Here is a 13355-nt window from a genome sequence, read left to right as displayed (position 1 = left end):
ACTTTCTGTTACATTCCTACAGTACGTAGTACAACTTCGCCCTTGGACCTTAATTTAATGAGTCAGCCTTGTAGTTCTCCGCAGTGGTTGGACACTATGGAACATGTGTTCTAGCCAAAATGGCTCAGTTAAATCATCACGATAAGAAAATTTGACCACCACGTCATGGTATATTTACTGCGACCGGGCGAAATCCTTACAGTCTTGTAGATCACCAACTTATATGATCTATGTCGAAATGATTGAACGTGAATGGTGTGACAAACTAGCTAACATCGAAGTCACACCTCGTGGTCAGCACCTTACGTGGACTACCCCATTGACGTATCAAGGTACCATAGATGCTTTGAAGACTGTACAATACAGAGGACGTTATTACAGAAATATATTAAAGTAGATACGAGCGAAAGTGAGATCGCTGCCGCATGGGCCAGTCCATGGCATACGATTAACCGATGCGCGTTGGTTGTCCCTGACCTTGAGGAGGATCGATGATTTACCCGATATTCAATGACCAAACTGCCGGATGATTTGGCTAGGGCTTAGTGACATTTCGCTGGACCTACAGTCTTCTGGAAAGAACGCTTTGTCTCTCTGTTACTGTCAGGAAATCTACCGCTTCATGTGGTGATATTTTCGACGTTCTTTAATGCTGTATGGATAGTAAGAATTCCAAACAAATAAGTACTGCAAAGCTATAAAGTATTACCTATATGGTCAGTTCGAATAATTTTTTATCGATATGTAATAAAGGAAGGGGAGTATCCTAGATAAAATTCTGGTGGACGCTTGCTTTAAGTGAAGAGAAGGACCTGTAAGTGTTTGACCATCATGTCAAGGTGACCTAGAGTAAGAAGTCACAGGATAACATGTCTTTCCAGTAATGCTAATTACCTTAAATAGTAACATCATCCTATTTATCTCCACAGCAATATTCAGGTTGACGGCTGTTAGGTAATGAAATTAAATTGATTGTATCGATTTAGCACAATCCTATTCAGACTATCAGTAAATTAGTTTTATGTAAAAAGCGAACCGTGGATTGCTCACTATCATCCTGAACGGTGATTTAGAAGTTGCGTGGGTATTTCATGACGCTGGCGTAATAATCAAACTTAACTTCCTCATGTCTCTCGACTTAACCCTACTTCATACGATTAACCTGTGTCGGTCTTCTAATTAAACAATCTTCACTAACGCCCGAAAAAAAACCGATGTCCTTTCTTAAAAATAAGGTTGAAGGTCTTAGAAATAAGCTTGTTCGTCACAAAGATACAGAATACATTGGGGGGATCAAAGCCCAACTGTTTGGACCTTGAAAGCATTCAACGAAGAGTTGGCTCTCTTGACTTGTGCGCTACTTCGTCGTGATTAACTGAGTGTACTAGTTTCTACTTTAGATTTTTCTGGCAAGTATCCTAGTCTCTTGCATATCAGTTTTTTATTTGTATATTTGGCATACATATCGTTTTACCACCTGAGCCATTTAACTTGAAGTTCCAATACTAGAAAATATAATATTGAGTCTGTGACATCATCAACGTTATTCAGTCTTCAGTAATAAGGATAAGAGGTCTATCGACCTGTATTAATCCTGTAGTTTGTAATACTGTGGAGGTCCAATCTCGTCTTGAATATATCAATAGGTGTTGATATTACGTGTTCCGGTAGAGAGTTCCTGTAATTTACTACTCGGTGCGAGGAACGTAACTCCAGACGTAAAAGATTTGATCTCGGGTTTTTGAACTTTCTTCAAATGTCCTCTCAAATGACCAGCCCCAGACAGAAGTAAAAAATAAGACATGTTAATACCAAGATCATCGTTCAGTATACTATAAGCCAATATTAGATCAACCCGTATTCTACGGTAAAATAAAAGAAATAAGTTAAGGTGTCTCAGTCTATCTCCATAAGATAGGCAAAATAGACCTTTTGCCATCTTTTCACCTCGTCGTTGGACTCTTTCCAGCATATCTGCTTCATACTTGATACAAGGACTCGCTGCTTGAATCCCATATTCCAAATGTGATCGCACGTAAATCGGATATAATAACTTAAACAATTCGTCATCTAAATACTGGAAAGACCTACGAATAGACCGTAACACCCCATAGTCTTTCGCAGCAGCAGCCTTACAGTGACTGGTAGTTTTGAGATCACTGCTTAATATGACTCTTAAATCTTTGTAGTTTCTTACTTTGGGTAGCACGAATCCACATATTGTTTAGTGATACGAATCATCATAGTTATTTAATTGCATCACCGCACTCTTGTTAGGATTTACTTCTAGTGACCACCTGTCCAACCATGCCACCAATGAGCTAAGATCATCCTGTAATACTATTCTGTCCGACATACTGTGTGTGGGTATCCAAATTTTTAAATCATCAGCGAAGAGTAGAACGGATGATTTTGCTACAGTTGGCAATTCCTTTACATAAAGTAAAAAGAGAAGAGAACCAAGGGTTGTACCTTGGGGAACTCCGCTTTTTACGGTTACCCACGGGGAAAGAGCTCCATTAACCCTTACCCTTTGTCTTCTGTCATGGAGGGAGTTACTTATCCAATCTACGACAGTTTAATGGATTCTAAAACGTTCCAGTTTGGATTTAAGACCAGAATGGGAGACCTTATCTAAGGCCTTATTTAGATCTATGAAAACCACATCCACAGGAGCATTCCGATCCTTTGCCACAGCCCAATCTTCTCTTGCATTGAGATTTGTCAAGCGTGATAGGCCTCTCTGAAAACCGTGTTGTTCCCTGGAGAAAAGATTATACTCTTCACCATGGTTTATAACGGACATCTGAATGATTTTTTCAATCAGTTTTACAACCACACTAGTTAAACTAACGGGTCCATAGTTGCTAACTAAATCCCTACTCCCATCCTTATACACCGGACTTATTATCGCGTCTTTTCGGCCTCTGGGCAGTCTGGACTGCCTCATAGGCATGTCAGCCCTCAAATGCCCTGGTATGGCTGAGAGTGTTGGGCCCGCCCTCCTTTCGAAATGCTCTCACATGGCCACGCGTATACAGCTTCTGCCAGGGAAGTCCAACTCACTGCCTTCTCGTGGCGAGAGTGTTGCTTACGAAAATGAAGGGATGAAAAGCGAATGTCCGGCGCTTTAACCGGATTCCAAGCCATTGGTGCATATGGGCTCCATTATCCTCGATAAACAAATGGCGTATGAACCAATTGTTGGTAACCGGCTTCCATGGAACTGCATCTCTTTACGATGCTCAACTGCCTTGTGGATCAGACCTTCAGGTCGAAGGATCGGGCAGTGGCCCCCTGAGAAAACCACCTGCTTCGGTTTGGGCACCCGGGCAATATCACAGCCTTCACAAATATCGAATGAGAAGAGTGTGGTGGATATGTATTCGGTGCCTCATTGTACCAATATCTATGTGCTAAAATAAATAAAATAACAATTGAAGTGTTCACGGTAAGTCCGTCGCCATGAAATGACGATATTTACAGAAAATTCTATCTGAATGGTCAGTAATATCAAGGGACTAATTTTAAATAGCATACAGTAGAATTGTCGTCCATAGACAACAATAATACACGAGCGCGTTTCAAAAAGGGCAGTGATTTTGTACTTGATGTGATTATTCTTGCTTTTGTGTAATTGTTGTATCAAAAGCATTCTTGGTCTATTTTATATTAAAAGTACTTTAGTTAAGGTTTGAAATCTTGCTAAAGTTTGTCTTGTGGTACCCTTTTACTCATTGACTGACACTTGTGTTCATATTTTGTTTGAAACCTTGATCTGACTAAAATGGTTGGTACTACTCACAAACGTGGACAACCAAACTGTGTGTTCCTTGTGGAAGAGGGAATGCAGTGTGACGAATGCAATAAGTGGTTCCATAAGATGTGCACTCGTTTAAGTCCCACCGCATACAAAAGATGTTCGAAGCCTAACTCATATTGACTTTGCATGTTTTGCTGTGCAAATAAGGCATTACTAATACAGGAGGCTATGAGCCTATTGGCTTTAGGCTGTAAGAAGAACGATGGCATATGCGCTGACAACACGGGCACTGACAGTGACGAATGTGTCAGTGTAGTACCTGCTGTTACGCGACGCCTCAAACAACAGACTCTGACCGACGTAAAAGTGAAATCTCCGTTAACATTAACAATGGAAGTAGTACCACCTGGTACTGACATTGGTAACAATGCACCTTTAGTGGGAACCGACGAACTGGATAAAACCGTCACCGTTCCAAATAGTCCCAGTGTCCTGAGGGATGAAAAATGGACTACGGTACGTCGGAAACGAAACGAAAAAAACCGTAGGCAGTACACAGGTAGTTAGTAACTCACTGGTGGACTTCCATTGTGAGTCACAAACTGCACTACCAAAATCTGATGGTAAGAGTGAAACCCATCCTGGTGTGACTGAGAAGAAAAATCAAATAACATCTAATATTATTGTGAACAAATTGCAGGAGTCAAACGACCCTGATCCTAAAATTAGACACGCGCATGATTTAGAAAAGCTAGGAGAATATATTCGTAGTATTTTACTAGATAACTCTAAAGGAGTTCAGGTCAAAAAATTGGTTAGAATAGGCAAGAGGACTGAGGACAGTGTTGAACCCCGACCATGCAGACTCCTTAAGGTAATTCTAGGATCAGATAAGCAACGGGATCTCCTGTTAAGTAGCGCTCATAGTCACGACGATTCCAACATCCGAGTTAGACCTGATATGTCTCTCGAAGATAGAATAAAAAGGAAGAAAGCACTAGTTGAACTTGAAACCCATCGGCAAAACGGTGAGGAAAATCTCCGGCTAGTGGGTTTTCGGATAGTCAGGTCTTGGAAGTGAATGCTACCAAGGCCTGTGTGGATAGGCCGTTCTACCTAGGAATTTTATATGCTAACGCTCTAAGAAAGAAGTTTTATGAACTAGAAGCATTAGTGGACAAATTAAGGCCACTCATTGTAGCAGTGACAAAAACTTGATTAGTCCATGACTTAGACATTACTTCAGAATTATCCGGATACCACTATCTACGGAGTCATAGACATAGATTTAGAAAAGGAGGTAGCGTCCTTTTATATATAGCCAATAATATAAATATCCTCTCCTCTGCTAGCGAATCCCATGATAGCGGTACTTGTTAGGTCATTAGCTGTGAATTGGCTATCGGATATGGTACATTTATGCTCGGTGTCATCTATCGCAGCCCAATCTGCTTAGCTAATAACTTTGTTTTAGAGCACATCCAATTATGGAGTGCAAATTACAGATGCTTGATAATAGGAGACTTTAATGCACCTGATATTAGTTGGACTGAGATGACCACGGATGGATCTATAAACTTCTTTGATAGTAGGTTCCTGATAACAATAATGGAACATGCACTAGTGCAGCATGTATCCAAACCCACACGTTTTGGTACTAACCAAGGTTCTCTGTTGGACTTGGTAATCACTCATGAGACTAAGGATATTGTCGACCTAAATATTCTTCCACCGTTAATGAACAGCGATCACGCTGTTTTGTCATTCACGTTTAGAACTAGGGACATGTATTACGATCAGGTTACGCCCCGCCCAAATGTATGGAAAGCTAACATACCAGCCATTCAGGAATGCGCTACTAAGACAGATTGGTTTGTAGAGACTAGCTTATCAGTTGAAGAAGCATGATCTGTATTTAAAGGCAAGTTTAGTTTAGTTACGTCCTCGTTCATAACATACCTGGTACCGCGTAGACCGAATAACAGTCCACCATGGATAAGTAAACCAGTCAAGAAACTTCTTAGAAGCAGGAAAAAGCACTGGAATATGTTCATCTCTACTAGCTTAGAACAATACAGATCCAGGAATTGTAAGATTAGGAATGCATGTAAAACGTTAATAAGACTAGACGATCATATGAAAAACAATTGGTTAGGGATTGTAGATATAGTCCGAAACGGTTATTCTCGTACTCAGAGAAGCGATAGAATTCCATCACTTTTAATACAAGAAGACCCATTAATCTTGGCAAGAGATGATACTGAAAAACCTGAAGCTTTATCGGAATATTTCAGTAAAGTGTTTTCTATCGGTAATGGAGAACGACAAACGATTCATTGTAATTGTAGCGGCTCGTTGATGGATCCCGCAGTTATTGAGAAAGGTACCGTCTTAAGGCTACTTCAGCATCTGAAACCAGATAAGTCCAGCGGTCCTGATGATATTCATCCTAGGTTTATGAAAGCCATATCAGATATAATTGCTGAACTTTTAGCGACACTGTTTGACATATTTCTGTCCATATTATTTTATTTATTTGAACACTAAAATATTGGTACAAGACGGCACCAAATATATATGCGCCACACAGAAAACAATGAGAATTTAAAGAGAAGGAAAAAAGGTAAGGAGCGTAAAAAAAAGAGAACAATAACGAAAAGATTGGTGTAAGGTAGTGTAATAATATTAATAGTAATAATGAGGGAACGGAAAGGTACAACCAGAAGAAATCTTTCAGTTAAGGAAGATACAACCACTTTTTACGAAGAAAGTAAGGGAAGGTTACAGCAGGATCGCCACTAGCTTCTATTCTGAGCCATATCTGATAACGTCTCTAGCCAGTGTTGCACCATCTCTCGAACCGCAGTCAGGGAGTCGTGAAGGACCAACACCAACGGAAGCCATTAGCTTGGACGCAATCGGAAGTAGACTTATCCCCCGATAGTTGTTACAGGAACGACGTAAACTCTTTTTAAAGATAGGGACAACTATCGACTCATTTCATGATGTTAGTACACTCTCTAGCTCCCAGACCTTTGTAAACAACGTCGTCAGTTCCTCAGTCAGAAAGTCACCACCATCTTTAAAAAGAGCCGGAGGTAAGTCATCTGGGCCAGGTGATTTGTAGCGCTTCAAGAGTTGGAGTTCCTTGCGGACTTCCGCCTCATTTGGTGGATCAGTCGTCACCGGCCATGGAGGGCAGGACAATCTGACCGATGTTGCCGGAGCAGCAGGCCAGTTGAACTGCCCTTCGAAAAATTCCGCCCATCGTCCAAGACGTCGATGGATGTTGGTGATTAACATCCCATCATCCTCGCAGATTGTTTCGCTCACACCAGACTTCTTGCTGCCAGTGGCTCGAATGAGTTGGAAGAGCTTCCGGTAATTACCAGATGCAGCTGCTGCTTCCAGCTCATTAGCACGCTCCGACCACCAGGCTCCTCGGTCCTTACGCAAGCTTTGCCCAATTTCATTATGTAACATCCTTCGTTTGTGGTCAAACTCACGGTCATCCGGAGTAGACCGACGGGCTACGAAGAGTTGTAAGGAACCAGAAGAAACCCAGTGCTTATAAGCGGGACGTTTCGCGAACCCACAACTGACTGTACCCGCCATTTTCATGGCGTCATGCAATTGCAACCAATCCTCATCTATACTTTTCGGTGGAATGGTAGCTAGCCTAGAAGCTAGCTCGGTTCGATACTTACTTGCAACAGAAATTGCAATCAGCTTGCTAACACCAATCCTTTGGTGGCGGTCACTTCGCTGATCACTGAAAAGTAAGGTAAGATTGGCGCAGACCAAAGCATGATCAGAGTCCAGATAGGTACTCCAGAATGAGCGGCAGTCTTGTACACAACCACGCCAGCGGTAGCTGATCGTGATGTGATCAATCTGAGTCCAGGCTACAGATGCAGACGGAGGACGCCAGGTGGCACATCGGCGATGACTGTGCTGTAAGTTAGTGCTAGCCAGAAACAGGTTGTGGTCTGTGGTCTGACTATCCGAAAACCCACTAGCCGGAGATTTTCCTCACCGTTTTGCCGATGGGTTTCAAGTTCAACTAGTGCTTTCTTCCTTTTTATTCTATCTTCGAGAGACATATCAGGTCTAACTCGGATGTTGGAATCGTCGTGACTATGAGCGCTACTTAACAGGAGATCCCGTTGCTTATCTGATCCTAGAATTACCTTAAGGAGTCTGCATGGTCGGGGTTCAACACTGTCCTCAGTCCTCTTGCCTATTCTAACCAATTTTTTGACCTGAACTCCTTTAGAGTTATCTAGTAAAATACTACGAATATATTCTCCTAGCTTTTCTAAATCATGCGCGTGTCTAATTTTAGGATCAGGGTCGTTTGACTCCTGCAATTTGTTCACAATAATATTAGATGTTATTTGATTTTTCTTCTCAGTCACACCAGGATGGGTTTCACTCTTACCATCAGATTTTGGTAGTGCAGTTTGTGACTCACAATGGAAGTCCACCAGTGAGTTACTAACTACCTGTGTACTGCCTACGGTTTTTCGTTTCGTTTCCGACGTACCGTAGTCCATTTTTCATCCCTCAGGACACTGGGACTATTTGGAACGGTGACGGTTTTATCCAGTTCGTCGGTTCCCACTAAAGGTGCATTGTTACCAATGTCAGTACCAGGTGGTACTACTTCCATTGTTAATGTTAACGGAGATTTCACTTTTACGTCGGTCAGAGTCTGTTGTTTGAGGCGTCGCGTAACAGCAGGTACTACACTGACACATTCGTCACTGTCAGTGCCCGTGTTGTCAGCGCATATGCCATCGTTCTTCTTACAGCCTAAAGCCAATAGGCTCATAGCCTCCTGTATTAGTAATGCCTTATTTGCACAGCAAAACATGCAAAGTCAATATGAGTTAGGCTTCGAACATCTTTTGTATGCGGTGGGACTTAAACGAGTGCACATCTTATGGAACCACTTATTGCATTCGTCACACTGCATTCCCTCTTCCACAAGGAACACACAGTTTGGTTGTCCACGTTTGTGAGTAGTACCAACCATTTTAGTCAGATCAAGGTTTCAAACAAAATATGAACACAAGTGTCAGTCAATGAGTAAAAGGGTACCACAAGACAAACTTTAGCAAGATTTCAAACCTTAACTAAAGTACTTTTAATATAAAATAGACCAAGAATGCTTTTGATACAACAATTACACAAAAGCAAGAATAATCACATCAAGTACAAAATCACTGCCCTTTTTGAAACGCGCTCGTGTATTATTGTTGTCTATGGACGACAATTCTACTGTATGCTATTTAAAATTAGTCCCTTGATATTACTTTTAATTCCGATAAATTGCTTATTGTATGTCAAGCAAATCTAATTTCATGGGTCATTGAGTGACTTGGTTTCTTAGCCCTTCATCTTCTAGTACTGATGGATAAAATAAAAGCTTCCTATATATGCAATATCTATTATACATTGATTTTTAGGTTTATTAGTAGCATTGAACAATATAGTTGAAGATATGGTTTGTATTCCGTGTATCGTAATACCAGTAATGTTATGGATACTACATCGGCTTTTATATCCTGTCATGTACTACTTTTTTCCAAAATTAAAGCCCATTCCAGAGCCGACAGTTGATGAATCGGTAAGAACTATTTTCATGATATATTTTGCATCATAATTATAAAAATTGGCCCCTATGTATATACCAGAATACTGAGATAACGTCACAAGAACTTTAGTGTATTTTGAAATTAGAAACTTGGTGAAACTGTAATTTATGAACTGTCTGTGTTGGACGCTAGTGATCTTGATAAAAACTCACCGATTTACTAGGTTCAAAACAGGGTTATAATTGTGAGGAATCGGTAGCGTTTTTCTGGTAAGCGTTTTTTTAGCGAGTTAGTTTTCTACGGGATGGGGACGCTAACCCCATGCCCAACCCTCCTCCTTCACCCGGGCTTGGGACCGGCAGTAACCCTATTAGAGCTACAGGCAGAGTTGAGGAATCGGTAGGTGAGACTGTAATTTGTGGACGACTTTTGAGCGACACTGAAATGACTTTGAGTGGGAACACCTACTGATTAGGACTAAATGAGGGTTATAATGCAGTTGGAATTCTCATTTACAGTTGATGGTTAGGGTTAAAAATTAGATTTATTGTTTCCATCACGAACTGATATCAGCTGTAATGCCAAAACTCTATTTATCCAAATGTGTGGATGAATTTCCCGCCAAAATTCGTGAGTCGTTATCTTATATCTAATTGGTTCGTCTATAAATTATAGTCTCGTCAAAGATTCTTCCTACTCACTTCTATTCTGTTCTCACTCTCATTTGTATTCAGAAAAAAATCACTGTTTAAGCACAAATGTGTTCTCATGTTAGGTTATGATCCATGCTGAGTTTCTTCAAGAATTCCACACTTATCCAAATTTCATCTTGACTAAGTGATTTTTCTCAGAGAATCGTTTTACCATGAGCTCCCGAACCAGTTAAAAATCAGTGAAAATTAAAAAGAATTGACCAGCTGTTTCATCCTAGTATGGAACTGACCAAAAACGCACATCTACAATTCGACCCCTTAGCGTTTAAGTCTTGGTATTATAACGGAACTATTAGAACATTGTGTCGGAAGCAAACAATCAGTGTCCCCAGCTTGAATCAGTAAGCGATACAGTCTGAAAGCTTTCAGCAATGTTTTAAACAATTAGAGCGGGGATAGATCAAGCTGGTTCACGAAAATCAGATTTATGTTTTAAAAGAGAACAAGATTGCTCTTGCCTAGCAATGTTCTTATGTTTTCAGCTCGCATATTCATTAGAAAAATTGAATTTTTAAAATCGTTTATGTTACTGTTGTTTTAATTCACAACTCTCCTCTTCTTATATCTCTACCTATCACGCTAAAGGAACAATTGGATGATATTACAAAAGACGATGTAACCGATACTTATCAGGTTAGTGCATTATTTCAATTGCAAATTCGTTTTTTTTTCTTATTATTTTAGCCATCATCACCTTCAAAGTCTAAATCCGACTGATTTCTTTCTTTTTGCATTCTGTAAATTGACTTTTGATCTTACTTGAATAATTTAAAGTTCTTTTTATGAAAAAAAGGCTGGTTGTTCTATGTTTGTACAATAGACTGTTTTAGGGGGGAATTATAATAGGATTATTGTGTTCGTCAAGTACCATCGTTTTTTCTTCAACCAAACTTGAAGCGGCTCAATAAAAGGTTGCCACTAATTCTGGAACACATGTTTAGACTCAGATAATCTCTCTAGTGTGGGCATGTATTTGTCAGCGTCTCATCGGATGTAAAAAAAGCCACAACAATAGAACCTTTTGAAGTTCAGCCTAATGACGAATTCATGATGATATTTCAGAAACAGCTAGAGAAGTTAGCCAACCATTAAAGTAATATCCGTCTCAAGGTAGCTTGGTATGATATCCGAGCAGCTGTAAAAACAGTTATGATATTTACCATTGAATTAAAGCAAAAATGTCATGGATAGATTCTATGTTTAAGACATGAATAACATTAGTACCTTTTGCATAAGTTTCTAGAAATTCAGGGCCATTGTTGGCGCTATAAATATTCTTTCATCGAAATAATTCCAAGCGTAAAACGTCATTCATAATTTCCACCTTTCTGCTACTTTCGAGGTTAAAGTCTCGAAGATGCTGGGAATCTATAAGCTATTTCAGAAGTTTCCACCTCAAATTTTCAACATACATACATGTCTTGTCAGTTTTTTTTATTCGTTCAACAATTTTCGCAACCCGATCTTTCTTAGGCATATATAACCAAGTTCGCGATACTTTTCAATATTTGGCAAATTTACTTGATGGTGTTTTGTCCAAATTTATTGACCAATTACTTTGTCTTCATGTAATCAGTTTTGCTAATCCCTCAGTTCTGTTTCTAAGACTTTATAAGTTGTGTAAGTCTACAGTAAAACTACTACATCGTAAAACTAGTTGGGGATCGTGGAGATGATTTGTTTTCATGAGTTGTGCTAAATTCAAAAAGTATTGCTAATCCTCATCTACTGAATAAGTGATTATGTTGAGATTTCCTTTTTGGAATGATTAAAGCTCAGAAATTTGGTACTAGTCTATTATGGAATCGTAGAATGGAAACAACTGTTTAAATGCCAAATACATGCTAAGTTTTTATTCTTTCATGTGTTAAGAGTGAATCAGCAAGTATATCATTACCATAAGTGATAAACTATTATGATGAATAGTACATATATATATATATATATATATATATATATATATATATATAATATCTCAAAGAGTAGAAAAATTGTATTTCTGACGTTTCGTCACTTAATGTAAACCACTTCTTATTATGAGGAAGTATTCAAATGAGAATTGGTTCAAATGTTTGATTCATTGATTATTAAGTCAACTTAATAAACATCTATACACATAAAATTTCATTACATTTAGCAAAAGACACTTGTATTCACATTAGTTGATAAGTAGCCTGGAATTTCAGGGCTATTTTAATGTCATCCAATTGTATTCTAGTGCAAACGAAAAGAAATAATATTCATAGGTATAAGTTCGTCTTTAGAATTCAACTAGGATCATTTTTGTTAACAACTACTTCAAAGAAGTAAGTATTTGAACCTGTTGCAAAAATTCTAATTATTAGACGATTTTTTTACTAAGTAAACCTTGTAAGTGATACTGTGGTATGTGCTACTTATATTGACATAAGTAGTATATAACGCGAGTCAGGAATGTAATGTCTAGCAACAGAAGATGGGGAAGATCAAGAAAGGAAGAGCGGGAATAGAAAGCAATTAGTATGGAAATACAAAAACAATGAAGTTCGAGACAATTATTGAACATTTTGCAAATTAAGTATTATAGTGTATGGTCTTTCTATTTTACCAAGTAACTCTGTAATGTTGTGCTAAATATAATTCGGTTGTCCTCACCTGTGTTCTCCTTCACTACAATACGGCTAGAAACTATTGAATTCAAAATAAAAATGTTAAATATTCATACAAGATGAGCGTCTGAGTAAACAATCGAGTTACATATAAGAAAATAACCCTGAGAACTAAACAATAGGACGAAACGGCCATCCAGTGCTTCCAGGTTTCCAATGATGGTCTAACATCAATCGGTTCATGATCTCAATCAAAAACTTTAACAATCTCCACAACCCCTAAACTGATAATACAATTTGTCTTGAAGCATGATACTTTTATGAAGTAAAAATTTCACGATTGTAATTTCTTAGTTCAGTTAAAACTAAAGCTTATACTTTAAATCAGAAAACAATATATGATTGTGTCGAATGAAAATATCAGCGATAAACAAAGTTAGATTAATCTCTTTTTCAACAGTTGAGATCATGAGTCAATTGAAGCTAGACCATCGTGGAACACCTGGAAGCACTGAACGGCCGTTCCGTCCTATTGTGGGACTCCTCAGCAGTGCGCATCCACGACCCCGCCTCGCGGGATTCGAACCGAGGACTTATCGGTCTCTCGCCAGGCGCTTAACCAACTAGACCACTGAGCTGACCTGCAACCAACGGTGTTAATGTCTAACTTCAACTAATTCACGGAATTGAG

General features: G+C 39.2%; 1 protein-coding gene across 1 annotated transcript; it reads left to right on the top strand.

Moving 5' to 3' along the window:
* Window positions 1-1244: 1244 nt before the first annotated feature.
* Window positions 1245-11972, top strand: MS3_00000794 (uncharacterized protein). The gene is made up of 2 exons (XM_051208423.1): window positions 1245-10709; window positions 10761-11972. The coding sequence occupies exon 1, from the start codon at window positions 5810-5812 to the stop codon at window positions 6308-6310; it is 501 nt and encodes a 166-aa protein (XP_051064562.1). The 5' UTR covers window positions 1245-5809; the 3' UTR covers window positions 6311-10709; window positions 10761-11972.
* Window positions 11973-13355: the final 1383 nt, after the last annotated feature.

The sequence above is a fragment of the Schistosoma haematobium genome, chromosome 7, assembly GCF_000699445.3.
Source record: "Schistosoma haematobium chromosome 7, whole genome shotgun sequence".
Taxonomy (NCBI): Eukaryota; Metazoa; Platyhelminthes; class Trematoda; order Strigeidida; family Schistosomatidae; genus Schistosoma; species Schistosoma haematobium.
This window is presented reverse-complemented; position numbering and strand designations above follow the sequence as displayed.